This window comes from Geotrypetes seraphini, chromosome 3 (genome assembly GCF_902459505.1).
Source record: "Geotrypetes seraphini chromosome 3, aGeoSer1.1, whole genome shotgun sequence".
In the NCBI taxonomy this organism is placed as follows: domain Eukaryota; kingdom Metazoa; phylum Chordata; class Amphibia; order Gymnophiona; family Dermophiidae; genus Geotrypetes; species Geotrypetes seraphini.
In genome coordinates, this window is record NC_047086.1 from 205,311,511 (window position 1) to 205,338,042 (window position 26,532).

At 45.1% G+C, this 26,532-nt stretch overlaps 1 protein-coding gene across 1 annotated transcript in view; it reads left to right on the top strand.

Annotated features, from left to right (window-relative positions):
• The window catches only part of BIN2 (bridging integrator 2), a 110,709-nt gene that overhangs the window by 33,932 nt on the left and 50,245 nt on the right, over positions 1–26,532 (top strand). The window contains exons 2-7 of the mRNA XM_033939969.1: positions 6,249–6,329; positions 10,456–10,510; positions 15,203–15,297; positions 20,662–20,757; positions 21,592–21,699; positions 23,153–23,238. Coding sequence (XP_033795860.1) covers positions 6,249–6,329; positions 10,456–10,510; positions 15,203–15,297; positions 20,662–20,757; positions 21,592–21,699; positions 23,153–23,238 — 521 coding nt within the window. The remainder of the gene's footprint in view (positions 1–6,248; positions 6,330–10,455; positions 10,511–15,202; positions 15,298–20,661; positions 20,758–21,591; positions 21,700–23,152; positions 23,239–26,532) is intronic.

The window sequence follows — 26,532 nt, forward strand, 5'->3', positions numbered from 1 at the left end:
GTTTAACATTGGCAGTGATCACCCGTTATCACTTTCCTTGACTTGATCCATCCTTGGGAATGGCAATAATGTAAGCAGAATAATATGTGTAATTATACTGGCACTGAAGGTGGAATATTTTCAAACAATTTACCTGGGCAAATCGTTTTTAGATATTGCTCCACTGGCCAAGAAACAGGCATCTAGCTCAAGGAGCTAAGTTGAGAACTGGGAAGTGGTTGCAGAGTTTTACCAAGAGCAAAGAGGGGAGAAAGAATTCAGCAGTTAAGCAAGAAGAAAGCCAGGAGCCAAACCAGGAAACACATTGAGTTGGTGAGACAGCACATCCCTTCTCCTATCCCAATACTGCAAATGGACTCCTGCCACTCTTCTTGCTACAGCCCTGTCTAACCTACACTGCTGCATTCCTCTACTCCATGCTATGAGCCCCTTGGTCAGACATTCCTTAGCCAGCCAATAGGTGCATAGAGAGTCAAGACCAGTAGCTTAAGAGCCACCAACCTTCCATGGGGGACTATTGGCTGGCTAAGGAATATCTGACCAATGATGTCTCCTAAGCTGCTGGTCCTGCCTCCTTTGCAGTTTATTGGCTGACTAAGGAATATCTGACCAATAGGTTTCAGGGGAAGGCAGAGGGAGTAGCTTTCCTGCTTCCCCCTACAGCTCTACATCCTGAAGATTTCATCTCTAATTTTTAGGCAGTGCTGGAATGCTCATAGATCTGGAACCTATGGCATCAGTAACAGCTCAGAGTGTAGTCAGCACACCCAGAAAGTAGTGACAGGAGAAGCAGCCTCCTGTCACTGCTGTCAGGGCTCAGCCCAGCCCAGATCTCTCTTGCCTGCTCCTGGACACTCCTGCTCAGTGACGGGACAAAAGCGCACGAGACAAACGCGTGCCGACATTTGAAAGAGGACAATTGAGTGCAAGACTTCAGCGCGCCACTCTAAAAGCTTAAAGTGGGAACCCCCCCCCACTTAATAGTGTTGGTGCTGCCGTGTTGGGGGGTATGGGGGGTAACCCCCACATTATACAGAAAACTAAACTTTTTACCTATTTTTTCGAGGAAAAGTTAAGTTTTCTGTATAATGGGGAGTTACAACCACCCAAAACCACCCCCAACGGCAGCGCCAACACTATTAAGTAAATTGTGGAGGGGTTCCCCCCACACCCCCCATCAGAGCCCTTTAAAATAAGCTTTTAGAGCGGCACGCTGAAGTCTTGCACTCAATTGTCAGCTCTCAAATGTCAGCGTGCATTTGTCTTGCACACTTCTGACTGTGAACCCTCCTGCTCTCTGCTGCCGTTCCCTGCAGTGCAAGCACGTGGTTTTAAAGCGGGCCTGTACTGTGGAGAACGGCGGCAGAGAGCAGGAGAATCCAGGAGCAAGCAAGAGAGATCTGCCCGACACCCCCCAGGCCCCGATCTCTCCTGCCTGCCCTGCTCTGCCGCGCCCCCTCCCCCAGAGAAAAAAGCAGTAGGGATGCCAACTCCCTCCTGCTATCAGCGTTAAAAAAAAAAAAAAGAAGAAACAGCTCAGCACGGCACTCCCCCCACTCCCGGTACGGCCCACCCCCGACACGGCACGGCACGGCACGACCCGACACCAAAGTTGGGAGCAGGAGGGGTACTCAATACCTCTTGCTCCTAGCCCTCCCATCCCCGGCCCACCCCTGGTCAGCCCAGATGGTCAGGGTCGGGCCCGGCCTACCCACCCCGGTACCTTTACAATTGTTGAGAGCAGGAGGGGTGCCTGGTCCTTCGTGCTCCTTGGAGGCTCATCTTCAGGAGCAAGAGTGGTACCCGGACCCTCCTCCTGCTCCTACGCTGCTCAAAATCTTCGGGAGCAGGAGGAAAATCCTCCTGCTCCTGCTCTCCAGCCAGCCGCCGCCCCATTAGCCATTGTTTTGGCCAATCAGGGTCTTCCCTAGACTCCTCCCTATGGAAGTCCCTGATTGGCTGAGGTGCCCCGGTCACCCCTCCTGCTCCCAACAAATGTAAAGGTACCATGGTGGGTGGACCAGGGGCGGGAGGGACTGAGCACCCCTCCTGCTCCCAGCTTTGGTGTCTGGTCGGGCCGTGTCGTGTTGGGGGTGGGCCGTGCTGCACTGCTTTCTTATTTTATTCTTTTTACGCTGATGGCAGGAGGGAGTTGGCATCCCTCCTGCTTTTTTCTCCGGGGGGGGGGGAGGTGCATTTTGTTTGTGGGGGGCACATTTTTTTGTTAGGCCTGCCTGTGTTTTATTAATTTTTTCTGTGGGGTAGATATTTTGCATGTGTAACACATGCAAAATATCTGTGCCATGGAAAAAAATGAATAAAAAAGACAGGCAGGCCTGTCAAAAAGCCTGCAGACCTGATGGTAACTCAGTTTCCGACAGATCTGCAGCAGTCGGGTTTGTCAATAATTAAATCCGACTCAAAATAGCCAAGCAATTGTTAGTAAATCAGTCGCTTGGCTAATTTGCATGGGATGATTGGGATCAGATCGCTACAGGCGTTAGTGAATACTGCAGGAGGGAAATCTGGTTGTTAAGGGCTCGCAATCTGATCGGTACACGATCGGTTTGCTTAGTGAATCTAGCCCTAAGTGATACTTATCTGATGAGTTATGTGTGGGAGTTAGGTTTTGGGCTCCAGTTAGTTGCACTGGGTTGGTTGGGCCTGGAAAAGAAAGAACACACACATTTAGCACTTTACTATACCTCACAGCTTTAAATTGTTTTAACTGATTTTAATTGAAATGCACTTTAACTGACTGAATAGCTTTTAAAGTTGTTTTTTTAAACGACTGTGTTGCTGTTTTAATATCCATTGTGCAATAAATGTTTGCTAGCTTTTAATTTAAAACTTTTTATTGAAAGAATCAAATAAGTATACAATAATATAATGCAACTAGTGTTTAAGCCTGTTACATTAATGGGTGCTAGAATATATGTATGTCTGTCTTTCTTTCTGTCTGTGCTTCTCCCTGCCCCTGTCTCTTTCTCTTTCTATTTCTGTCTCTCTCCTTCCCGCTGTCTATCTTTCTTTATTTCTATCTCTCTCCCTCCCACTGTCTGTCTTTCTTTCTGTCTGTCTCTCTCCCTCTGGCCCCCTGTTTGTCTGTCTTTCTTTCTGTCTCTCTCCCTATCCGCTGTCTTTCTATCTCTCTGTGGCCCCTTGCCTGCCTTCCTTTCTTTGTCTTTCTCTATAGCCCCCTTCTTTATCCTCCCCAAAGCAATCCAAGTTTGCTCCCTGGCCCCCCAGCACACCCCTCCCCCCAAAGCAAAGCACGTTTGCTCCCTGGCCCCCTTTGTCTTCCCCCCCCTCCCTGTTCAGCAGCATTATGTCCTCCAACTCCACTTTCTTGTGAAGCAACATTTACCTACTCCCACCCCATTTCCCTGTGCAGCAGCATTCCCTCCCCCTTTATTAAAGGTATAGGCACCCTCCTTCTTGCCTCATTCAACCTGTTCAGCCTCAGCACGCTCGTTCTTGTCAGCAGTGTTCACAAAAGACCTAGTCAGCTCTCTATTCCCTCCGGGGCCGATTTTGTACATCGGGCGCCATGGGAGGTGATCGGGGCTATCGGAGGTGGAACGGCATGCAGGGCTACTTTCAGGATCGGCTGTTTTTGCAGCGTTGGATTCTTTGCTTTGGCTGGCCGACTTAAGCCTGTGCATGTCGTCGGCCTGGAGGAGCCGGTCGGGGCTGTGCTCCCGGGCGCAGTGGGTGATCGGCCGTTTTTGCAGCGCCGGATCCTTTGGTTTGGGTGGCTGACTTAGGCCCGTGTGCATCGTCAGCCTGGAGGAGCCAGTCAGGGCCTGGAGGAGGCGGTCGGGGCGGGGCTACCATGCACGATTCCATGGTCAGCTGAATAGGAGTTTAGAGGCATTGGTGAGCAGCGAGCGTACGACTTCAGGTGTGTAGGTTCTGGTCTCTGATCCGGCAGTAGTCGGGTCCTGTTTACTGTGAAGAGGTCTGCCGCTGCCTGGAGGAGCTGAAGAGTAGGGAGCGCATGCGCACTCCTGCCGACCACGGACATACGGAACAGGGAACACGCAAGTAGGAGTGCGCATGCGCGCTTAGCATTTTATTATAGTAGATAAGAAATTCATTACAATTAGATTCACAATACTAATTTTCATACATATTTCTATCATTCCTCCAAAATATATTTCCAAATTACCTATTTCATACCTCTATACTTTCCCCCCTATTCCCATCCCTCCTTTCCCTTCCCCATCCCCATTTCCCCCCCCCATTGTTTTTATTTCAATTATAACATTGTAATTAATGAATGAATCAAATATACAATTCAAGTATTTCCATACATATTACTATCATCCCTCCCATTCCCTCCCCTCCCCCAGACATATATTACCAGATGTTCAAATGCAATGAATGTTTCCAAAGCTTCAATATAAAACATTAAGAATCAGACTTCGTGCTCTAGATTTGCTAGCTTTTAATTGAAACTTGTGTGGAGTCTCTTCCTGCCTGGTCTTCACAGGATCTCGCCACATGCCCAGATAGCGTTGCTTTTTAAATGTTTGTAGTGAATTTAGATGTGCCTTAACTCAGTGGAAACCGACTTACCATCAGGCACTGTGACCAGTAACTTTCTTATAGCTGCTCCAAGTCAAAGTAGTGCTGAAGTCAGGGAACACTACAGAACTTTCCCCCATTTTGAACAACTACCTCCTTCACATGGGCAGTGAGTGTGACCAAGAAAGAACTGAAAATGCTTGACAAGCAAGTGCACTGGGTCTGACCAAACACAAATATATCTAATCTCTCTTAACCACTGTGGCCATGCTGCAGATATTGCAGGACACTCTCCAGGTGAAGAAGAGAAACTGTTAAATGCCACAATTTACAGGCCTCACTGCTCTATACAAATGTACTGAGTAAAAATACATGTAAAAAGTAAAAATACATGTGCACCTTCACTTTGAAAAGTGGTGCAAAGCCTAGGAATGGTATTATAATTAGTATTATTATGGGGATGGGGTCTGGGCCACGACTTAGTCTGTATTTTGGATATCGGCCCCTTAATGTGATCGAGTTTGACACCCCTGCCATACATGAAGAAGGAGTCCAGAGAAGAGTGACTAAAATGGTTACTTACTTCGATGCCTCATCATTTCGAATTCTAGTACAATCCCTTATTCTGAGTCAACTCGATTATTGTAACATCGCCTACTTTGCAATTCCCCAGAAATATATGCAGCGATTGCAACTGGTTCAAAATACAGCGGTTAGACTACTTTGTGGATTGAAGAAGTTTGATCATGTGACACCTTCCTATCGACTTTTACTTTGGCTACCAATGGAGGCACGTGTTAAATTCAAGTTTGGTTGTTTTTGCTTCAAGGTACTTTATGGATTAGCCCCTAAATACATAACAGACCTTTTCTCTTTCTCAACCAACAGACACAAGCGAAGCTCACACCTGAACTTCGTTTCTCCACCGGTTAGAGGTTGTAAATTTAAAAGTCATCATCAACATCTTCTCGCACATCAAGCAGCATTATGGGGTAAAGACCTTGAACAATTGCTTGTGCCTACTACCTATGGAGAATTCAGGAAATGTCTGAAAACACATCTATTCCTGAAATACTTAGGAGACCAACCCATTCAATCTTAGTCCTTAACAACCGAGCGCAAGAATCACCTGTCGCTAAATCTGTACTTTGTTTGTTCATTCAATCTGTAACTCTGTTTATTCACTCAATCTGTAACATTTCTAAGTGTTGTAAACCGCATAGAACTTCACGGTCCTGCGGTATATAAACTGTTATTATTATTATTATTAGATTAGAGAAACTGGGCCTCTTCTCCCTTGAAAAGAGGAGGCTGAGAGGGGACATGATCGAAACATTCAAGATACTGAAGGGAAGAGAGAACAAGAGGGCACTCTCTAAAGTTAAAAGGGGATAGATTCCGTACAAACATAAGGAAGCTCTTCTTCACCCAGAAAGTGGTAGAAAACTGGAACGTTCTTCCGGAGGCTGTTATAGGGAAAAACTCCCTCCAGGGATTCAAAACAAAGTTAGACAAGTTCCTGCTGAACCAGAACATACGCAGGTAAGGCTAGACTTAGGGCACTGGTCTTTGACCTAAGGGCCGCCGCGATGGGCCACTGGTCTGACCCAGCAACGGCAAATCTTATGTTCTTATGAGTGAAACCTCCACATGACCTTTATGCTAATGCACAGTGTGAAAATTGCTTCTTAAATATGTGAATGTTCCTATTTTTTCAGGTTCTTCAAAAGCTGGGTAAAACCATGGAAACAAAAGATGAACATTTTGATCTGTGTGCAGACAATTTCAGCAAGCAACAGGTAATGTTTATGATGCTTGAATCACAGAAAGAGATTCAGTAAAATATCCCTGCCATTATCAAGCCTAGGCAATTTTACACTAGATTTAATTGTATTTATTTATTTTATTATTAATATTTATTCAGCACTTATAGTCTAAGTCAGTGGTTCCCAACCCTGTCCTGGAGGACCACCAGCCAGTCGGGTTTTCAGGATAACCCTAATGAATATGCATGAGAGAGATTTGCATATAATGGAGGTGGCAGGCATGCAATCTGCCCCATGCATATTCACTGGGCTATCCTGAAAACCCGACTGGCTGGTGGTCCTCCAGGACAGGGTTGGGAACCACTGGTCTAAGTGGTTTACAGTCAGGTACTCAAGTATTTTTTCCTACCCGTCCCGTTGGGCTTTCACTCTGTCTAATGTTCCTGGGGCAATGGGGGATTAAGTGATTATTAAGAAAAGCTCAAACATTAAATTGGAGGTTGGAGGTTTTCAACCAATGAGGATTGGCCCATTTAAGTTTGCAAGCTGAGTCAAAATAGCTGGCGGCAATCAGGGACCTGAGGTTTTCCTCCAATCTTAGCAACTTACGTTTATGTCATTGTAAGGTATAAATAGAAGTTAACAAGTGAAGAGAGTATTTTTGGTATCAATTTGAACTTTTCTTTCACAGTGCCTGTATATGGTGTATACTTGGATTAAGTGACTTGCCCAGGGTCACAAGGAGCAGCGTGGGATTTGAACCCACAACCTCAGGGTGCTGAGGCTGTAGCTCTAAACACTGCGCCCTGACACCAAAATCAGAATAAGATTGTATAAGGTGGATCCTGAGGCTGTAGTACTGGAGAAGGCTCAACTTGGTAACAGTCAAGTTGAGACTCCTGGAACTGCCAATCTATATACTGCAGTGGTCTCAAACTCAAACCCTATGCAGGGCCACATTTTGGATTTGTAGGTAGTTGGAGGGCCTCAGAAAATAAAATAATCTCTTATTAAAGAAATGACAATTTTACATGAGGTAAATCTCTTTATAGTTTATAAATCTTTCCGTTGGCTAAGTCTTAATAATAATATTGTAATTCATAGCTAAAGAGACATATAATCAAGAAACTGTTTTATTTTACTTTTGTGATTATGATAAACATATCAAGGGCCTCACAATAGTACTTGGCGGGCTGCATGTGGCCCCCGGGCCACATGTTTGAGACCACTGATATACTGTAAATCACAGCTTGAGATCAATGACTGTTGAATTCCTCTGCATACTTCTACTAAACCCACAGGAGATTATTACCCTCCAGAATGTGTTAAAAAATCATGATTGCCCTCTTTTTAGGGGTCACGTGATGCACTCAGCCTGAGAAGACGCTTCTCGATCTCTCTCCTGACCTGGGAGCCGTATTATCAGCTTTACTCTGCTTATTCCAGTTTTTGAGTGCGTGCTTTTTAGGCTTACCCAAACTGTGCACAAGTAACAAGAGAAAGTAGCACTGAGATGTTTCCCATTTTCTTAGTTATAAAATGGACACGCAGCTCCTGATTGGTAAGGCCCGACTTTAGTACAGGAAGAGACAGTCGGAGCATACAGTGAGTGATTTCATTCACTCGCCAGCGCTCCGGCTGCCCTCTCCTGCCTCTCCAGCTGCCCTCTCATACCCGGTCATTCGTGGTCGGAAAATACCGCGAATGACCAGGACTGCGAACCACTGACCGCAAATTCGCGGGGGAGCACTGTACAATACACCAGCCTCTATGACAGCTGCAGATATTATGGGAAATCCTAGTACAGCAGCAAGATGGCTCCTCCCACATCCAAATGGGTTTGTTTTGGCTGTTTTGCATTTGGACGTTTTGATGTTCAAAAATAGCCAAAAAAAACCAGACATCCTAAGAGCCAGAGCATCTCGCCGAGTCATTTTTCAACAGCAATAACAAAAAAAAGATAAATGTCTTGCAGTTTTGAAAACAGTTGTTTTCCCAACCCAACTTTTGGAAGTTCTTACGGAAACATCCAAAATCAGACTTAAATGTCCTATCGAGAATGCCCCTCCACATTTCCTATTATTCTTGGAGAACACCTACCACAAGTGAGTAACTTCACTGTATCTTCAATCCATATGCACATAACAGTATACTAATACATAAGGTGACCATACGTCCCGTTTTGAACGGGACAGTCCCATTTTCAGATCCCCTGTCCCGTTGTCCCCACACACAGCTTCAGGACACCCAAAGTGTCCCGTTTTCAGAGACAGCGTCTGGAAGCTGTGCGCGGGGACAACGGGACAGGCGATCACTTCCTGTCCCTCCCCTGCCGCACCAAAAAAAAGCCTCCCTCCAGGCCCGATCGCTGCCTGGCTGGCCCGGAACGTCCTCTCCGATGTCAGAATTGACGTCGGAAAGAAGGCTTCCGGGTTCGAGTAGTTTGCAGCAGAGGAGCAGCGGCGGTGGACCTAAATCGGGCCTGGAGGGAGGCTTTTGTTTTCCGCGGTAGGGGGGGAGGAGGTAGGCAGGCAGGCAGGCAGGCTGGCTGGCTGGCTCTGGGGGAGAGAGGTAGGTAGGCAGGTTTTGGGGGAGATAGGCAGGCAGGCTGGCTGGCTGGCTCTGGGGGAGGGAGGTAGGTAGGCAGGCTTTGGGAGAGGTAGGCAGGCAGGCAGGCTCTAGGGGAGGCAGGTAGGCTGGCTGGCTCTGGGGGAGGTAGGCAGGCAGACTGGCTGACTTTGGGGGAGACAGGCAGGCTGGCTCTGGGGGAAGCAGGCAGGCTGGCTCTGGGGGAAGCAGGCAGGCTGGCTCTGGGGGAGGCAGGAAGGCTGGCTCTGGGGGAGGTAGGCAGGCAGACTGGCTTTGGGGAAGGCTGGCTTTGGGGAGGTAGGCCAGCAGGCTTTTTGGGAGGGGGTGGGACAAAGGCTGGAAGCAGTGAGGGGACATAGGAAGGAGGGATGAAGGAAGGAGAGAAAATGGCAGAGAAGGGGGAGGGGTTGTAAGTAGAAGAAAGACTAGAGAGATAAAGGCCTGGACCAAAAGGGAAAGACAGGAGGCAGAAGCAGGACTTTGGGAGGTGCAGACAGAGGGGGAGAGCCCCTGAGGAAGAGCAGAGAGAGGCAAGATCATAACAGAGGAGGGAGAGAGAGAGAAAGGAATACCTGTAACAAAGGTACAAAGGAGAACTGACACTGGATCTGGGGGCACTAAGGACATAGGAAGGAGGCACTGGGGGCACTAAGGACATAGGAAGGAGGCGCTGGGGACACTAAGGACATAGGAAGGTACTGGGGGCACTAAGGACATAGGAAGGAAGGAGGGAGGGAATAGAAAGGGAAATTGTTGTGCCTGAGTGCAGAAAGAAATGAAAGATAGGATGCACAGTCAGAGGGAAACACAACCAGAGACTCATGAAATCACCAGACAGCAAAGGTAGGAAAAATGATTTTATTTTCAATTTAGTGATAAAAATGTGTCAGTTTTGAGAATTTATATCTGCTGTCTATATTTTGCACTATATTTGTCTATTTTTCTATAGTTACTGAGGTGACATCGTTGAAAACCCCCCAAATATAAATAATTAACATTTTCTCTGCGTAAAGGGTGCTTTGTGGTTTTTTTTTTAATTTTATGGTTACCATTATGAAATAATAAGATATTGTGTGTACATGAAAAATGAATGGAAGAAATTGGGGGCAGGGCTAGGGCAGGACTGGAGTGGGGCTTGGGCGGGATTGGGGGCGGGACTGAATATTAATAGATGTCCCGTTTTGATGAAAAAAATAAATGGTCACATTACTAATACGCCAAACTTCATGCCACTTCTGTGAAACAGAGAAAGTGATGTATCTACATACAGCCACATAACAACCTGATGAACAAAATTTATGTGGCGACCTTGTGTTTGAAAACTGGATTGCTTTGTGTGGGCCTGAAAGAACATATTCTGTGGAGGGAGGGAGACTCTGTCATTACTCAACAGTGAATCCTAATGGCCAGGTTTAGCGTATATGGATGCTGATTTCCAAAGGAGAAACTCCAAGGCACACAAAAAAGGTCTAATTTATAATGAAAAGAAAAGAGATCAGAGAAATCAAAGACAGCATAAAATACAGGTGAACCTCTGGTAACACATTGTACTTCTTTGTTTTCTTTTCAGAAAGAAGGCAACAAGCTTTATCAAGACTTGAGGATGTTGTTGTGTGCGTCCAACAGTAAGCACCCAAAACCGACATTAATGAGGCATGAGCTATAGGAGGTGGATTGAAAAGGAGGTTACCAAGGGCTCTTCTGGTGGCTCAGTGGCATTGATGTCTGTGTGGCCATTTTCTTAGAATGCTGCCACTCAGACGTCCATGTCCCTTGTTTTCGCCTGTTCATAATTTGGACATTTCAGTTTGTATAATGGCTTGTTCATGCTGGATATCTCCAGCATTGACATTCATCTCACATATTTTCAAACAGGACATTTTTGTAAGTTACATACATCCCATCCTCTCCCTCCTGTTGTTATTATTAAACTTTGACAACTTTTTACTGAAGTCATAGAAAAAAAAAAGTATAACAATAGAAACCATGTAGCACATGAGGAAGGCCCTTGGTAACCTCCTTTTCAATCCACCTCCTATAGCTCAGGCCTCATACTAACCAAGCAAGAGACCTGCTACTGAAAGTGGAATGGGATATTGAAAAAGTCATTCCACATAATTTAGTATTAATCTTCCAAATTATTTGATCTTCAGGCAAGACCAAAACACATGAAAAAAGGAGTTGACCTGTTGGGAGCATTTTTGACAAATAGGGGATGCAATATAACCTGAATAATAAATCCGACTGTGTGTAAAATAGGCACGATGAAGTACCCGAAACTTTCATTCTCAGAGGTCTGCATTTACAGAAATCTCTGGAATCCATTTAAGTAATGCCAGGAAATCCAAAGAGTCCTTCGGTAGGCCTAAATCTTGGCTCCAGCAAGAGTGCAATGCATCCCTATTCACAGGCACAAAAAGCTGCTGGAAACCTATATACAAACTAGAGACCAAAAATCCATCTTCCAGGTAAGGCACTATGAGCTTCTGAACTTTAACATCTATAGGAAATAAAAGATCAGAAGTATCTAGAGAGTCCACGTAATGTTGGAGCTGTTTATATGCTAAAAAGTCTCCCACATTCAATTGGCAAAGTTGTCGAAGGGTAGGCCAAGACATCAAGGTGCCATTATCTTACAAAACACAAGGCAATAGCATAATATCTTGAGAAGCCAATCGCCAAAAACTAACACTATCTAAACCTGGTTGAAACTGCAAGTTACCAGCAAGAGGCAAATATTTAGTAGCCCTAGGGTTTCCATGTCAGACCTCAAGTAATGTCGACCATAAAGAACAAAAGAGTAGACTACCTTTTAGAAACAAAGGAATCAAAGCTATGGGCACTTGTAATAAGGAAAGAATATTCCAAGGTTCAAAAAAAGCCGCTTCCAGAGCTTTTGGGGTAAAATCCTGGCGATCAGAAAACCAATCCCCTATATAACGCATCAAGCATGCCAAATTATAAAGCTGCATATTAGGGAGCCCTAAGCCTCCCTGACCCCAGGTGCCCTGCATATATTTGAGTGCCAACTTTGGCTTCTTCCCTTTCCAACAAAAACAGGATAATAAAGAATTTAATTTACCAATATTTCGCTTTAGTAGCCAAATGGGCAGAAGCTGTAACATATAGAGCCACTTAGGAAAGAGTACCATACCAAAAAACTGCACCCGACCATGCAAAGAGGTTACAGGTTTATTTAAAATTTGATAATATCGCCTATAAAGACTTCTAAGCGATGTACATGATAAAAGCAGCTTAAAATATAGACAAAATCAGAAGAGGACTAACCTGATACAGAAGGGACAAGGGTAGAACTACAATAATTATGGAAAAGAGACAAATAAGGGAAGTACAATTGGGTTAATAGAGGAAATGTTTGCGGCCTCCTATGATTTTAAGGGAAGAAAAAAAAAGTAGCTTGGAGCATAGAATTTTAATCTTCAAAGGCGTCTTTATATAGGAAAGACTTCAGAGAGCTTTTGAATCTGTCAAGAGACTGCTCTCCTCTAAGCAGAGAAAGCATAGGGGTCCTTTTATCAAGCCATGCTAGCGGGGTTAGCGCATCAGACATTTCATCACGCGCTAACCCCCGCAGCCGGCTATAAAACTAACGCCTGCTTAATGCAGGCGTTAGCGGCTAGCGCGGCAGGCAGTTTAACGCACGGTATTACGCGCGTTAAACCCCTACCGCAGCTTGACAAAAGGACCCCATAGTGTTCCATAGCTCAGGTGCATATATTGAAAATATCTCGTTTCTTCTAGTGTTGATAACTTTAAGGGAAGGTGTTGTAAATAAATTTTGATCCACAGAGTGCAAGATCCTAAAGGGAATATACGGAATTAATAATATGCCATGGAAAACTAGAAGGTTTGTCTGTCGGATTTTGAAACAAAGGAGTATAATTTTATATGTTATACGATGTTGAATTGGCAGCCAATGGTCATTTCGTAGAAGAGGTGTTACGTGGTCAAATTTTTTTGAATTAGTGATCATTTTTATAGATGCATTCTGGATTAGCTGTAGTTGCCTTACTTGTTTTTGAGGGATGTTTTTATATAAGGAATTACAGTACTATAGTTTGGAAATGATGAGGGAGAATGAGGTTATTAAGAGTGCCGGTCCTAAGACCTGTGCAATTGACCTAATCATTCTGAGTTTGTAAAAACAATTTCTTACTATCGAACTGATTGTTCACAGAAAGATAGTTTTTGATCTAAGATCATACCAAGAATTTTAATGCTCGAAACCATTTGCAGAGGAGAATCGTTAATTTGAATTGGTAATGGTAAGGAAATTTCTTTCTTACAGGGAAATAAAATGATTTTAGATTTGTTTATATTTAAAGCCAGCATATTATCCATCAGCCATTGGTTAATTTTTTCCATCTTGTCATTTATCTCATGGATTTGATTTGGATTTTCTAGAGAGAGGCAGAGGAGATCATCAAGTCAGGCACTCTGCTGTATAATTAAGTAAAGGATCTACATTTCTTCGATACAGAATAGAGATCTTAAGCAGTAAGACTAAATCCCAAATATCAAAAGGAATGTGCTTCTCATTGAAGAGGAAATGGGCCCTGCAGTGAAGTGGCCAAAGCCAGTGATTTGTGCAGGTTTAATTTAAAACCAGAAAAATCACCATATTCCTGTATGCTTTCCATCAAATATGGCAAGGATCTAGCTAGGTCCAAAAGAAGAACCAAAATACTGTATTCATCCATGAATACTGAAATTTTGAACTCTGAGCCTCCAATTCGCACACCTTTGACATCTGCATTAAGGAGTTGGGAAGAGAAAGGGAGAGATGGTAGACCTAGGGGAGGAAGGGAAAGATATAGGATGGGAGAGTAGGGTAGTTGGGAATAGGGAGAGAAGTTGGACTTGGGAAGGGAAAGAAGGGAGGGAGGGAGAAATGTTAGGTGTGGGGGTAGAAATGAGAGAAAGAGAGATGCAGCATCTTTTTTGTTTCCTCCATCCTATTGTTCAGAATCAAGGGGGAGGGAAGAAGAACAATAGAAAAGAGAGGGAGAAATGTTGGATCGTGGAGGGGGTCAGAGAGGAGAGATGGACCCATGGGAGGGCAGGAGGGAAGAGAGGTGGGATAAGAAGATGCTAGTGGATGGGGAGAAAGGGACAGGGAGATGTCGCCTGAGGAGTGGAGAGAGGGAGGGGGATTCTGGAAATGGTGGAGCAATGCGGAAAAGGTCAAAAAAGGGATGACAAGAGGATGAGCTAGACAACAGTGAGAGAGAAGTGAGTATAGTGGTAGAAATGTGATAATGGGGAGTAAGCAAGAGGCTGAGAAAGGCGTGAGATGGGAAATGGGAGAGCTAGAGCATGAGAAAGGGAGATGGAAAGTTGGGAGGTAGCTGAAAAGTAAAAAGGGTGAAATTTGAGTGGATGGAAAGGCAGAAAAGAGAAAAAGGTGGGAAGAGTCAATATATCAAAGACAGGTGTACAGAAGGAATAAAACAAGACAAGAGAGAGGTGGACCAACATGATGGAAAAATAAAATGTCCAGACAACAAAGGTAGAAAAAGTGTTTTATTTTAAATTTATTAACCCGAATATGTTAGCTTTGGGATATGTTTATCATAGATCTTTGTATCGTATTCCGTAGTTTAGCAGATGGGGGAAGGGGTGAGGGAGAGTGGACAGTGGCCCTGAGCCTAAAATAGGTGAGCACCAAATTTTCTTCCTGCCCTCCCCAATGCCCCTTGCCCAAATGCAAAATGTAAATACCTAAGCTGATGGGGAATCCCAAAACCCTGTCAGCTGAAATCCTCCCCCTCCAGTCCATTAGCCAGAACTCTCCAAGCTCAGCAGCTGGTGGCAGCTCAGAGACACTGCTGCTACTCGTAGCTGCAGTGCTTGGAGATTTCTGGCTGCCAGAGCAGAGGAGGTGGTTTTCAACTGGCAAGGCTTTAGGATCCCTACCAGCAAGGGAGGTAGCTAATTTTAGGAGATCCTGGGTCCAGGACCTCTGTGTGTTCAGTACAAAAAGTGCATATCTGTTTTTAGTTCTCTTGCTGAGTTTAATTTCTTGGGGTTACCAGTTCTATATTTGGTAAAGGTCTGTCTGTGTTTTGTATGTGAAGAAGTAATTTAAAGTTGTTTTTATGTGTGGTAGTAATGGCAGGAGGGGAGATTAGAGGGAGGGGCAGGAAGGAGAGGGGATCAGGGAGCCCCTCCTTAATTTCTGCCCTGGGCCCCAGCATGTCTAAAACCTGCCCTTCCTAATAGTAGTATGTTACAAAGATGAGACCTGATGAATTTAGAGGAATCAATGTCCCTTGTATCATTTCATCTTTTTCTAGCAATGCATCGAGCCTCCAAGGATTTATCCAAAACACTGCAGGAAATTTTCCAGCCATACTGGGATGTGACTGATGACCTGAAATCCATCGTGGAGGTACAAAACGGGGATGAGCACTTGAGCCTTAGTAGATACTGAAGGTCTGGCCAGGGTTGGCCTAATCAATAGACCAGTGGTCTTTGCTAATTTTTGAGCAGGGGCAACTTTGGATCCAAATGAGCTGAAGGAGAGCTGCCAAATATTTTCACACACAGTTTGTGTTGGTGACTTCCATCCTCACTAGCCTACATCTCTCTCATAAGCACACCTATACCAAGCCTTACACCACAACTCTACCAAACTTCCCCGCCCCGTACCTGTGTACCACCAGTCTCTCTATCTCAAATTCCTTGTCTGACTCACTTACTCTCAATCCCCAACTTGTAATAAAACCAAAAGTATGTATTGTTAATGTATTTTATTAGAAGAAAAAAAGAAATTTAACATGGTACCAGAATAAAAATCTTCACATAACAACATGTGATACAGCTGACAAAAAAAAGAACTATATAATAATCGATACATGCAAACACTTCAGCTCCAATTAATGAGCTGCAAAACACCTCATCAAAATGCCAAATGCTTTGTTTCAAGATATTGTAAGGAAATTGAGAGAGATTGTTCACCCTCTCCAAAGTGGAGAGAACAAGAGGGCACTCACTAAAGTTAAAAGGGAATAGATTCTGTACAAACGTAAGGAAGTTCTTCTTCACCCAGAGAGTAGTAGAAATCTGGAACGCTCTTCCGGAAGCTATTGCAGGGGAAAGCATCCTTCAGGGATTCAAGAAAAGGTTGGATAAGTTCCTGCTGGAACAGAACATATGCAGGTAAGGCTAGACTCAAATAGGGCACTGGTCTTTGACTTAAGGGCCGCCATGTGAGCGGACTGCTGGGCACGATGGACCACTGGTCTGACCCAGCAGCGGCAAATTTTATTTTCTTTTATCGTTGTGCTCATAAATTTACATATTTATTTATTATTTATTTCATTTTTAAAATTTCTAGTCCGCCTATCAATTTAAAATGTACAAATTCAACATCTATAATATAAAAAAAACCAAGAAGAGGAGTGCAGAAAAGACTACAGGGTGAAACTGAAAGAAGCCAAGAGAGAGATATGTCTGGTGAAAACACAGGCGGAAGAACAAATGGCTAAAAATGTAAAAAAGGGAGACAAAAATTTTTTCAGATATATTAGTGAAATGAGGAAGATGAAAAATGGAATTGCTAAACTAAAAGATGCTGGGAACCGATATGTGGAGAGTGATGAGGAAAAAGCAAACATGCTAAACAAATACTTCTGTTCTGTGTTCACGGAAGAAAATCTTGCAGAAAGACCGAGACTGTCTGGCAAAGTAACACGAGAAAATGGAATAGATTCTGCGCTGAAAGAGTTTATGAACAACTTGAAAAACTGAAGGTGGACACAGCAATGAGACCGGTTGGGATCCATCCCAGGATATTGAGGGAGCTCAGAGAGGTTCTGGCGGGTCCTATTAAAGACTTGTTCAACAAGTCTCTGGAGACGGGAGTGGTTCCTGGGGATTGGAGGAGAGTGGATGTGGTCCCTATTCACAAAAGTGGTCACAGGGATGAAGCGGGAAACTGCAGGCTGGTGAGCCTCACTTCGGTTGTTGGAAAAATAATGGAAGTGTTGCTGAAAGAAAGGATAGTGTACTTCCTTGAATCTAATGGGTTACACTTACAGGATCTGAGGCAACATGGCTTTACAAAAGGTAAATCGTGCCAAACGAATCTGATTGAATTTTTTGATTGGGTGACCAGAGAGCTGGATCGAGGACATATGCTAGATGTAATTTACTTAGATTTCAGCAAAGCCTTTGATATGGTTCCTCATAGGAGGTTCTTGAGCAAACTTGAAGGGCTGAAGTTAGGACACAAAGTGGTGAACTGGGTTAGAAACTGGCTGTCAGACAGACGCCAGAGGATGGTGATTAATGGAAGTCGCTCGGAGGCAGGAAAGGTGAGTAGTGCTGGGGCCGATCCTGTTCAATATGTTTGTGAGTAACGCTGTTGAAGGGTTAGAAGGAAAAGTTTGCCTTTTTGCGGATGATACCAAGATTTGTAACAGAGTAGACACCGAAGAGGGAGTGGAAAATATGAAAAAGGATCTGCAAAAGTTAGAGGAATGGTCTAATGCAGGGGTCTCCAAAGTCCCTCCTCGAGGGCCGAATCCAGTCAGGATTTTGGGATTTCCCCAATGAATATGCATGAGATCTATGTGCATGTACTGCTTTCAATGCATATTCATTGGGGAAATCCCGAAAACCTGACTGGATTCGGCCCTCGAGGTGGGACTTTGGAGACCCCTGGTCTAATGCCTGGCAACTAAATTCAATGCAAAGAAATGCAGAGTAATGCATTTGGGGATTAATAATCGGAAGGTGGGAGGTGAGAAGCTGATATGCACAGACGGGGAGAGGGACCTTGGGGTGATAGTGTCCAAAGATCTAAAGTTGAAAATACAGTGTGACAAAGCGGTGGCTGCTGCCGGAAGGATGCTGGGCTGTATAAAGAGAAGAATAGCCAGTAGAAGGAAGAAGGTGTTGATGAGGCCCCACTTGGAGTATTGTGTTCAGTTTCTGGCAAATGATATAGGAAGACTTGAAGCGGTCCAGAGGAGGGCGACGAAAATGATAGGAGGCTTGCGCCAGAAGACGTATGAGGAGAGACTGGAAGCCCTGAATATGTATACCCTAGAGGAAAGGAGGGACAGGGGAGATATGATTCAGAAGTTCAAATACTTGAAGGGTATTAACGTAGAACAAAATATTTTCCAGAGAAAGAAAAATGATAAGACCAGAGGACATAATTTGAGGTTCAGGGGTGGTAGATTCAAAAGTAATGTTAGGAAATTCTACTTTACGGAGAGGGTGGTGGATGCCTAGAATGTGCTCCCGAGAGAGGTGGTGGAGAGAAAAATGGACGGAGTTCAAAGAAGCATGGGATGAACACAGAAGATCTAGAATCAGAAAATAATAGTAAATATTGAACTAAGCCCAGTACTGGGCAGACTTGTACGATCTGTGTCTGTATATGGCCATTTGGTGGAGGATGGGCTGGGGAGGGCTTTAATGGCTAGGAGGGTGTAGATGGGCTGGAGTGAGTTTTGATGGAGATTTTGGCAGTTGGAACCCAAGCATAGTACCGGCTAGAGCTCTGGATTCTTGCCCAGAAATAGCTTAGAAGAAAAAATTTAAATTTTTTTAAATTAAATCAGGAAGGGCAGACTGGATGGACCATTTGGTTCTTTATCTGCCGTCATTTACTATGTTACTATGTATATCAAAGCCTCAGTTCCAATTTGGTCCTTGTGAAAGAACTACTTACATGTCCTTATTTATAGAAAGCTTTAACAAATAGATGAGTCTATAGCAGCTTTTTAAACGGTCTAAATTCAGAACACAATCTCTTTGTAGAGGACTGTCCGGGTACCCGGATGGACTTTCCAAACCCTGGCAGTTTGTCTGGGTTTTGGAAAGCCCTGAGCTCGGGGTCACATGTGGAGGACCTCCGAGCATAAGCGGATGCAGTGCATCCACGCATGCTCAGAGGCCCTCCAGATGCGGCCCAGACTCAGGGAAGAAGAGAAAAGGTTTGGAGTGGGGGTGGGGCTGAGCTGGGCTGGAGGCAGAATGGGGTGGAGACACATGTCTTCTTTTCTTAATGAAGAAATCTGGTAACCCTACCTGTAGGCACCATTGTCCTACATTCCTTGCATTGAATACCACAGCATTAGACAGACTAGGTGGTCACCTAGGGCAGCAGCTTATAGAGGGGCAATCAAAAGCGGCTGCAGTCAAAGCAGAACAAACAGCTACACAAATTCCAAGAACCATCAATGCATCATTTTATCTGCAAAATAATGTTTCATATTTAAAAGCATGATGTGCAGTTATATGTTTGAATAGGCCTCTTGTTTGATGATTATGATGGTAGAGTTTAATTATAAGAACATAAGAATAGCCTTACTGGGTCAGACCAATTGACCATCAAGCCCAGTAGCCCATTCTCACGGTGGCCAATCCAGGTCCTTAGTACCTGGCCAAAACCCAAGGAGTAGCAACATTCCACGCTACCGATCCAGGGCAAGCAGTGGCTTCCCCGTGTCTTTCTCAATAACAGACTATGGACCTTTTCTCCAGGAAATTGTCCAAACCTTTCTTAAAACCAGCTACGCTATCCACTCTAACCACAACCTCTTACAACGCGTTCCAGAGCTTAACTATTCTCTGAGTGAAAAAAAAGGACCTGAAAATTAATTGGGAGGAGGGGCCTTAAAGGTTTTCCTAGGGCACCCAATAATCTTGCAGCAGCTCTCTTGGCTAGAAAAGAGATACTCACGTAGAGGTTCGATATTCAGCCAGTTGTAATCAGCATTTTGCTGCCTGCTGTTGGTGGTATAGGGTTATCAGACGTCCAAGAAAACCCAGATATGTCCTCTTTTTAGAGGCCTATCTGGGTGCCCGGACAGACTTTCCAAAACCCAGCAGTTGTCCAGGTTTTGCAAAGCTCTGGCTGTGTCTGGAGGGCCTCTGAGCATGTGCGGATGATGTCACATGTGTCCGTGCATGCTTGTAGGACCCCCCAGACACTGACCAGAAATTTACAAAATGCGGCAGGGGCAGAACGGGGCAGGGCCATGTGTCCGCGATTTTATTGAACAAAATATAGTAACCTTATGGTGGCAAATCCGGAGATTCAATACCGGGACATGTCCAGGCACTGACATTGAATTTCCAGGTTTGCTGAGCAAGCTAACACATAGTCAGTTAAGGGTGATATTCCAGACTTAACCAGCTATGGGTTACTGCATAAGGATAGGACTGACTTCTATGTGGTACTATTTATGCAGTTAACCTGGCTGGCTAACTTATAAATATCAGCACAACTAGCCAAATGCTGACTTAATAATCCGTTTTGAGTTCAGTGCTAACTGGTTATTTTCAGCAGTTCTAATTGGTTAGGTGCAGATGAAAATGATTGGTTAGTCTTGAACAGGTGATCAAACTATCCAGGAGCCAATTCTACCTAGTTAAAATATGTTGAATATAGACCCTGTAGTCTTGTTCTTTCTAATGAGTACTGGCTGCTAGTCAGAAAGGGACAATCTTTAACACAGGCAGTAATATTTTCATGCTCATTACACACATAAAAGTTTAGAACAGGCTTGTCCAAGCTACAGCCTGCAGGCCAGCCCAGAATCCAACCTGACAAGTGCTGCTATCCAGCCCACACCTGGCCAGCTTCAGCTGCATCAAAACCACATAATTACAGCTTCCCTCTTACAACTCTGGCTCTCTTCAAGCCTGAGTCACATGGTGCAAGAAGTTCGGGAGCTCTCGTGGTTTTCAGTAGTATGTGACTTAGGCTGTGTTTCTGTTTATTTTTCCCCTACAGAACAATGACCTCCTTTGGAAAGATTATGAGGAGAAGCTCTCGGATCAGGCAGTGACAATCATGGAGAACTATAAGGACCAATTTCATGAAGTTAAGGTGCAGCCTGTCATTGCGATCCCAATGTGGGGTTTCTACATGTGAGCCCCCTTCTCCTGGTGGCAGAGCTGCTAAGTTACCCATTCCAGAAGGAAATCTTTGTAGCTAGTCCTAGATTTCTACCAACCTCATCCTGGTGCATTATAAGACCTGCAGCATTGAATTCAGTGGGTAGAATCATGGACTACAAATACTACACTGCTTTGGGATATAAGTTTAAAACCAGGACCGGCCAAAAAGTCTCTCTCTGGAATGGGTAACCTGGCAGCTCTGTGGTGGGCGCAGTCTGTTCTGAATTATGCTTTCTAATTGTTGCATTTTCAAGATCTCACCGCATCTGGGTAGGTAGAACTGGCATTTCGGCCTCATGTTGTGGCTTTCTTCAGGATGTGCTTTGAGGTCTGCAGTTTGTTTTATATATAGTGGGTCCTCAAACCTGATTGGCTGGGGCTTTCTATATGTACAGACAAACTGCAGACCTCACAGCACACACTGAAGAAGGCCACAGCATGAGGGCTGAAACATCAGCTCTACCTACTGCGATGTGGCAAGACCCAGAAAACTGCAACAATCATGATACCAGCCGCGGAAGCCTAAGAAAACTTATGCATTCTCTTTTCCTTCCTTACTGAGCCCCTCTCTTTCTCCCATCCCTTTAAAGAGCCATCATGCTTGGCCCTGCTCTTTATTCCCCTCCATCTGGCTCTCATAAAGGAGTCATCATGCCTGTAAAGCTATTTCACAATCATGTACAAAGGTAGGGAGATATTAGTGCCATACTTCCTCTTTAGTTTCTGTTTGACCAATCATGTGATTTGGCTATCACCCGCACAGGAGCGCATCGCCAAACGTGCCCGGAAGCTGGTAGATTATGACATTGCCAGACACCATCTGGAGGCTCTGCAGAATGCCAAGAAGAAAGATGAAATCAAAATCGCCAAGGTAAATGTCCTTTTGGCTAAATTTGTAGGTCCAAGTGCTCATTTGCAGAGATGTTAAACTACCCAGTTCTGGGATAATTAAGCATTGCAAAATCCTAATATGAACAACTCAGGCCACTCCAGACACTTAGGTAGGGTTACCAGACATCTGGATTTCCACGGACATGTCCTCCTTTTGAGGCACTTTGTCCTGGTTTTGAAAAGCTTCCAACAAATCACCATCAAGCAGGCAGCGGGGGGAGGGGGGAGGGGCGGGGCTGGGGCGTAACAGGGCAGCGATGGGCCCGGGGGCAGGTCTAGGGGGGGTCCAGATTTTCCATTTGGAAAAATCTGGTTATCCTACACTTAGATCATGCCAGTCACTCTGATTAATCTGATCACTTTGGTTTACCAGGGTTTAGGCTGAAGCCAATGGAGCTGAGGCGGGATTGGGGCAGGACTGGGGTATAACGGGGCGGAGATGGATGGAATGGGGCAGGCCTGGGGGTGAGTCTAGGGTGTCTGGATTTTCCATTTGGAAAATCTGGTTACCCTACACTTAGGTCATTCCAGGCACTCTGGTTAATCTGGTCATTTTGGCTTACCAGGGGTTAGGCTGAAGTCAGGATTCTGACAGGGACAGGTGGGATTTCTGTCCCAGCGCAACTCTCTAGTTTACCAGTCACAAGTGACAGACAGGGATCCCTCCTGTCCCGGCCGACACTGTCAATTTTTTTTACCTCCCTCCCACCTGCCCCCACGTACCTTTTTTGAATGGTGGTCCTGTGGTGTACCGGGCAGGACCGAGCTTTCTTCATTCCTGCCCTGCACTAAGCCCCTCCCTGAATGGCTGCTTTGAGTTCTTGCAGCCCAGTGTACCGTGCACAAGCGCTGGGCTCACAAGCCTTACCCCACTCCCACCCCTTGACGCCAATTCTGACATCAGAGAGAAAGTTCCGGGCTGACCCGGAACTTCCTCTCTGACATCAGAATTGACATTGGGCGGAGGAAGGCTCGTGGGCCCGGCGCATGTGCAGTGCAGACGCTGCAGCAGGAAAGCAGGGAGAAATCCTGGGCTCCGAAAACGGGACAAGGTAATTAAAAACGGGACGGTCCCGTTAGGCATAACGCAACTCAGAAATACTAGATTAGATTAAATATCATAGCTTTTGCTGCTCAAAAACTGCCAATTATTCTGGCTTTTCTGCTCATTGTGCCAACAGATAGCACCACTGCACACTCACAGTGAAGATGAGAATCTAGCATGGGTTCTCAATCCAGTCCTCAGAACACATCAAGTCATTCAAGTTTTCAGGGAGGCAGTGCATGTAAATTTGACTCATGAATATTCAATGTGGACTGCTTGAACATCAGACAGGCTTGGTGCGTCACGAAGACTGGGTTGAGAGCACCTATAGCCTTTAAACACACCTCTTTGTGGTCTGGTATCATTCTGAGCACTTTCTCTCATGCAGGCAGCGGAAGAGTTCAACAAAGCTCAGACTGTATTTGAAAATCTTAACAGGGAACTGCGGGAGGAGCTGCCAGTCCTGTACAACAGGTAACACAGTAAGCATCCAAGTACTAGAGTAAATATTGCAGTATATCTAGGAGTAGGGTTACCATATTTTAGTTATATAATATAACATGTTGTGGGCTGTCATCCATTTTGTTGTGTTCTATTATAGTTAGATCCAATGTCATTTTTTACCTTTATGATCTGTATACTCATTTTGAACGTATCTTTGTTATACAGAATGGGGCTCATAATCGAAAGAGAAAAACGTCCAAAAACCGGCCTAAGTTGGCACTTTGACGAACATTTCTCAAAAACGTCCAAGGGCCGAAAATAAAAACAGGTTTTGGACATATTTCTAAACGACCTAGGCCTTCATAGTGCTGCTCAACATCCAAAGCTAAATGAGGCGTTTCGGGAGGTATGTCGAGGGCGGGAGTTGGGCGGGACGTGGGCCGGCTTAGAGTTAGTCGTACAGCATGTATAACCGAAAGTTATACAGCCCAGGATCGACGGAACTTGGACGTTGTGACTTAGACCATGTAAAACATGGTCTAAGTCACAAAAACCCACCTAAACTCACCAGATAAGCACTGAAAACACATAACACTGACCCCCACACGCTACCCCAGTGATCACCGACCCCCCCCTCACCCCCATAAAAATTTTATTCACAACTTTAAATTTCAGCCTCCAGACCATCATCACCTGGCAGCAGGGCATAGGAAAGCCTAGTTGTCCATCACAGAGGCAGCTTAAGTTGTCTTGGGGGTGGGTTAGGGACCCATAGAGAGGAGGACCCATGCCCATAAGCCCCTGTAATCACTGCATTGAAACTTAAACATGTGCACTGCCCTATACACCCCCAAAACCCTTTTTTACTGGCATATAAGTGGCTCCTGCAGCCATAAGGGTTATTGGGGTGGTAGATAAGTGTGTCTAGGGGATTCTGGAGGTGGTTTGGAGGGTTTACTATCACCTATAAGGGAGCTGTAGTGAGGAGAAGCCATGGCACCATTCTTGTGAAGTTCACAACAGTGCCCTGTAAGGTACCCCACTATTTAGGTGGCATGTCTGGGTGTGCAGTCCATCACCTTTTAGACCCCTCCCACGTCCAACAGGGCTTGTTCTAGGCGTTTTGGACTTGGACGGAAAGTTGGACGGAAATGTGGTATAAAGATGGACGATTTAGTGGCATGGACGATCAGATCAGCAGGACGTATAATTAGACGATTTTCGAAAGTAAAAAAAAGTTGGACGTATCTTTTCAAAATGTGTCTTAGGCTCTTTTTAACTTTGGACGACTTGCGATATGGACGTAAACGGACTTAGACGTCCCTTTCAATTATGCCCCTCCACATGTATTTTAACTGCTTTTTATTCTTATTAATAAAAAATATTGAACTAAAAAACAATCTGGACTCATGGCCCTGCCCTCAGGCCCACCTAGTTCTGCCCCATTCCGAGTATGCCATGTCCCACCCCGCCCCCAGCTCCACCCCCTCAACCTGTTATCGTCGGTCTGCCCTCCCGACGTGGACAAAGTGCTGGGTTTTAAAAAGCCGTCCGAACACCCGGACATGCCCTCTAAAAAGAGGACATGTCTGGGTAAATCCGGACATCTGGTAGCCCTGTCTAGGAGTCTGGTCAAGGGTATGGAGTCACTTCTATTGCAGTGGCGTAGCGAGGGTAGGAGGTTCCCGGAGTGGTGGCACCCGCCGCTGTGCCCTCCTCTCCATGCCCTGCTCCTTCCCTGCCCCCCTCAACACACATACCTCTTTAAATCTTTGGCAGCATGAGCAGCTTCTTCAGCCAGCTGCTCACGCCGGCGCTGGCTTTCCCTTTGATGTCACTTCCTGGCCCCACCAACCAGAAGTGATTTCAAAGGGGAGCCAGGCCAGCGCGAGCAGCAGGTCAGAGAATTTGCTCATGCTGGTGAAGATTTAAATAGGTACGGGGAGGAGGGAAAGGAGGCAGTGAGCATGGCATGGGGGGATGGAGAAGTGCCGGTGCCTCCACTAAGGTGGCGCCCATGGTGGCCCATCCCCACTCCCACCCCCCCTTACTAAGCCACTGTTCCATAGTGAAACATCCCTTCTAGTTTTCAGGTCATTCATACACAGTAATTAACCTTTGGAGTCAAGTATGTGACAGCCTTTGCAGAATTTCAGAAATTAACAAGTGTGGAAAGCATGTGATGCATGGCTCATGGAATGATTTCCAAATTCCTGCATATATGGGTGTACATGTATGTGTATGTATATATGACAATGAGAGAGCACATGCATTTCTGTGTTACCCGTGTGCTATGTCTGTTTTGTTGATGTTTTGTACATGTGCTCTGCATGTACAGTGGTGCCTCGCATAGCGAACGCCTCGCACAGCGAACGCTGCACACAACGAACTTCATTTCATGATTCATACAACGAACTTCGTTTCACACAACGAAGTCGCCCAAGCTTCCACGATCGCTGCCGATGTATTGCATCCTTCCGCGCAGGCACTGCAGGCAGTCGTTAGTCACTGCGCTTAACGCGTTTCACATAACGAACTTTTCGCATAACAAACTTGCTCCTGGAACGAATTAAGTTCGTTGTGTGAGGCACCACTGTATCTCTATTGTCTGCTCTAGTGTAAAAGGCATATGAGTCTTTAACCAATGGGTTATTCACCTCTACTCGCAAGTTTGTGTAGAAGGCGCCATCTACATTTTTTGGCTCCGCCTTCTGCATCACTGTGCTGTGCTGTGCTGTTTTCTCAGTTTCTCCTACATGCGAGTTGAAGGTGTCTTTTCAATCTGCTCTGATTTTGTTATTTTCAGGTCTTTATCCTGATTTTGAGGCTTCTTGTTGCTTCAGAGGTCCCTGGCTGATTCCCTATCACCCCTCCTCCCCAATGATGTGTGTGGAGCTGTGGGGGTGTGGGGTCTCAGTCTAATTTATGGTCTGATTGGCAGCCCAAAGGGACAAGCATTTGGAATGTTTTACATGCTTGTTTGAGGCAGTGATCTTCTCCACCTTCCTGCTTCTGTTTCAACTGAAGCAGGCACAGTACCACTGAACTGTGAGTACAATCCATTGTAGTCTATGGGAGATATCGGGGGGGGGGGGGGGTGTCTTTACTTGTATTTTTGGAAGTATCTGGGGCTTGGATTTGGGTCCCCTATCTCCAAAAACCTCTTTCTTGAATTTTTTGTACTTTTATTTAGCTCTCCCAGTCCGTTTTTTGGTGCCAAAACGCTGCCACGGTGGCCATCTTGGATTTTTCAGCCCAATTTTGAAAGCCTCAATCTGCCTCAAAAACATATCGATTTTAATTAAAATCATTAGAGATGGACTC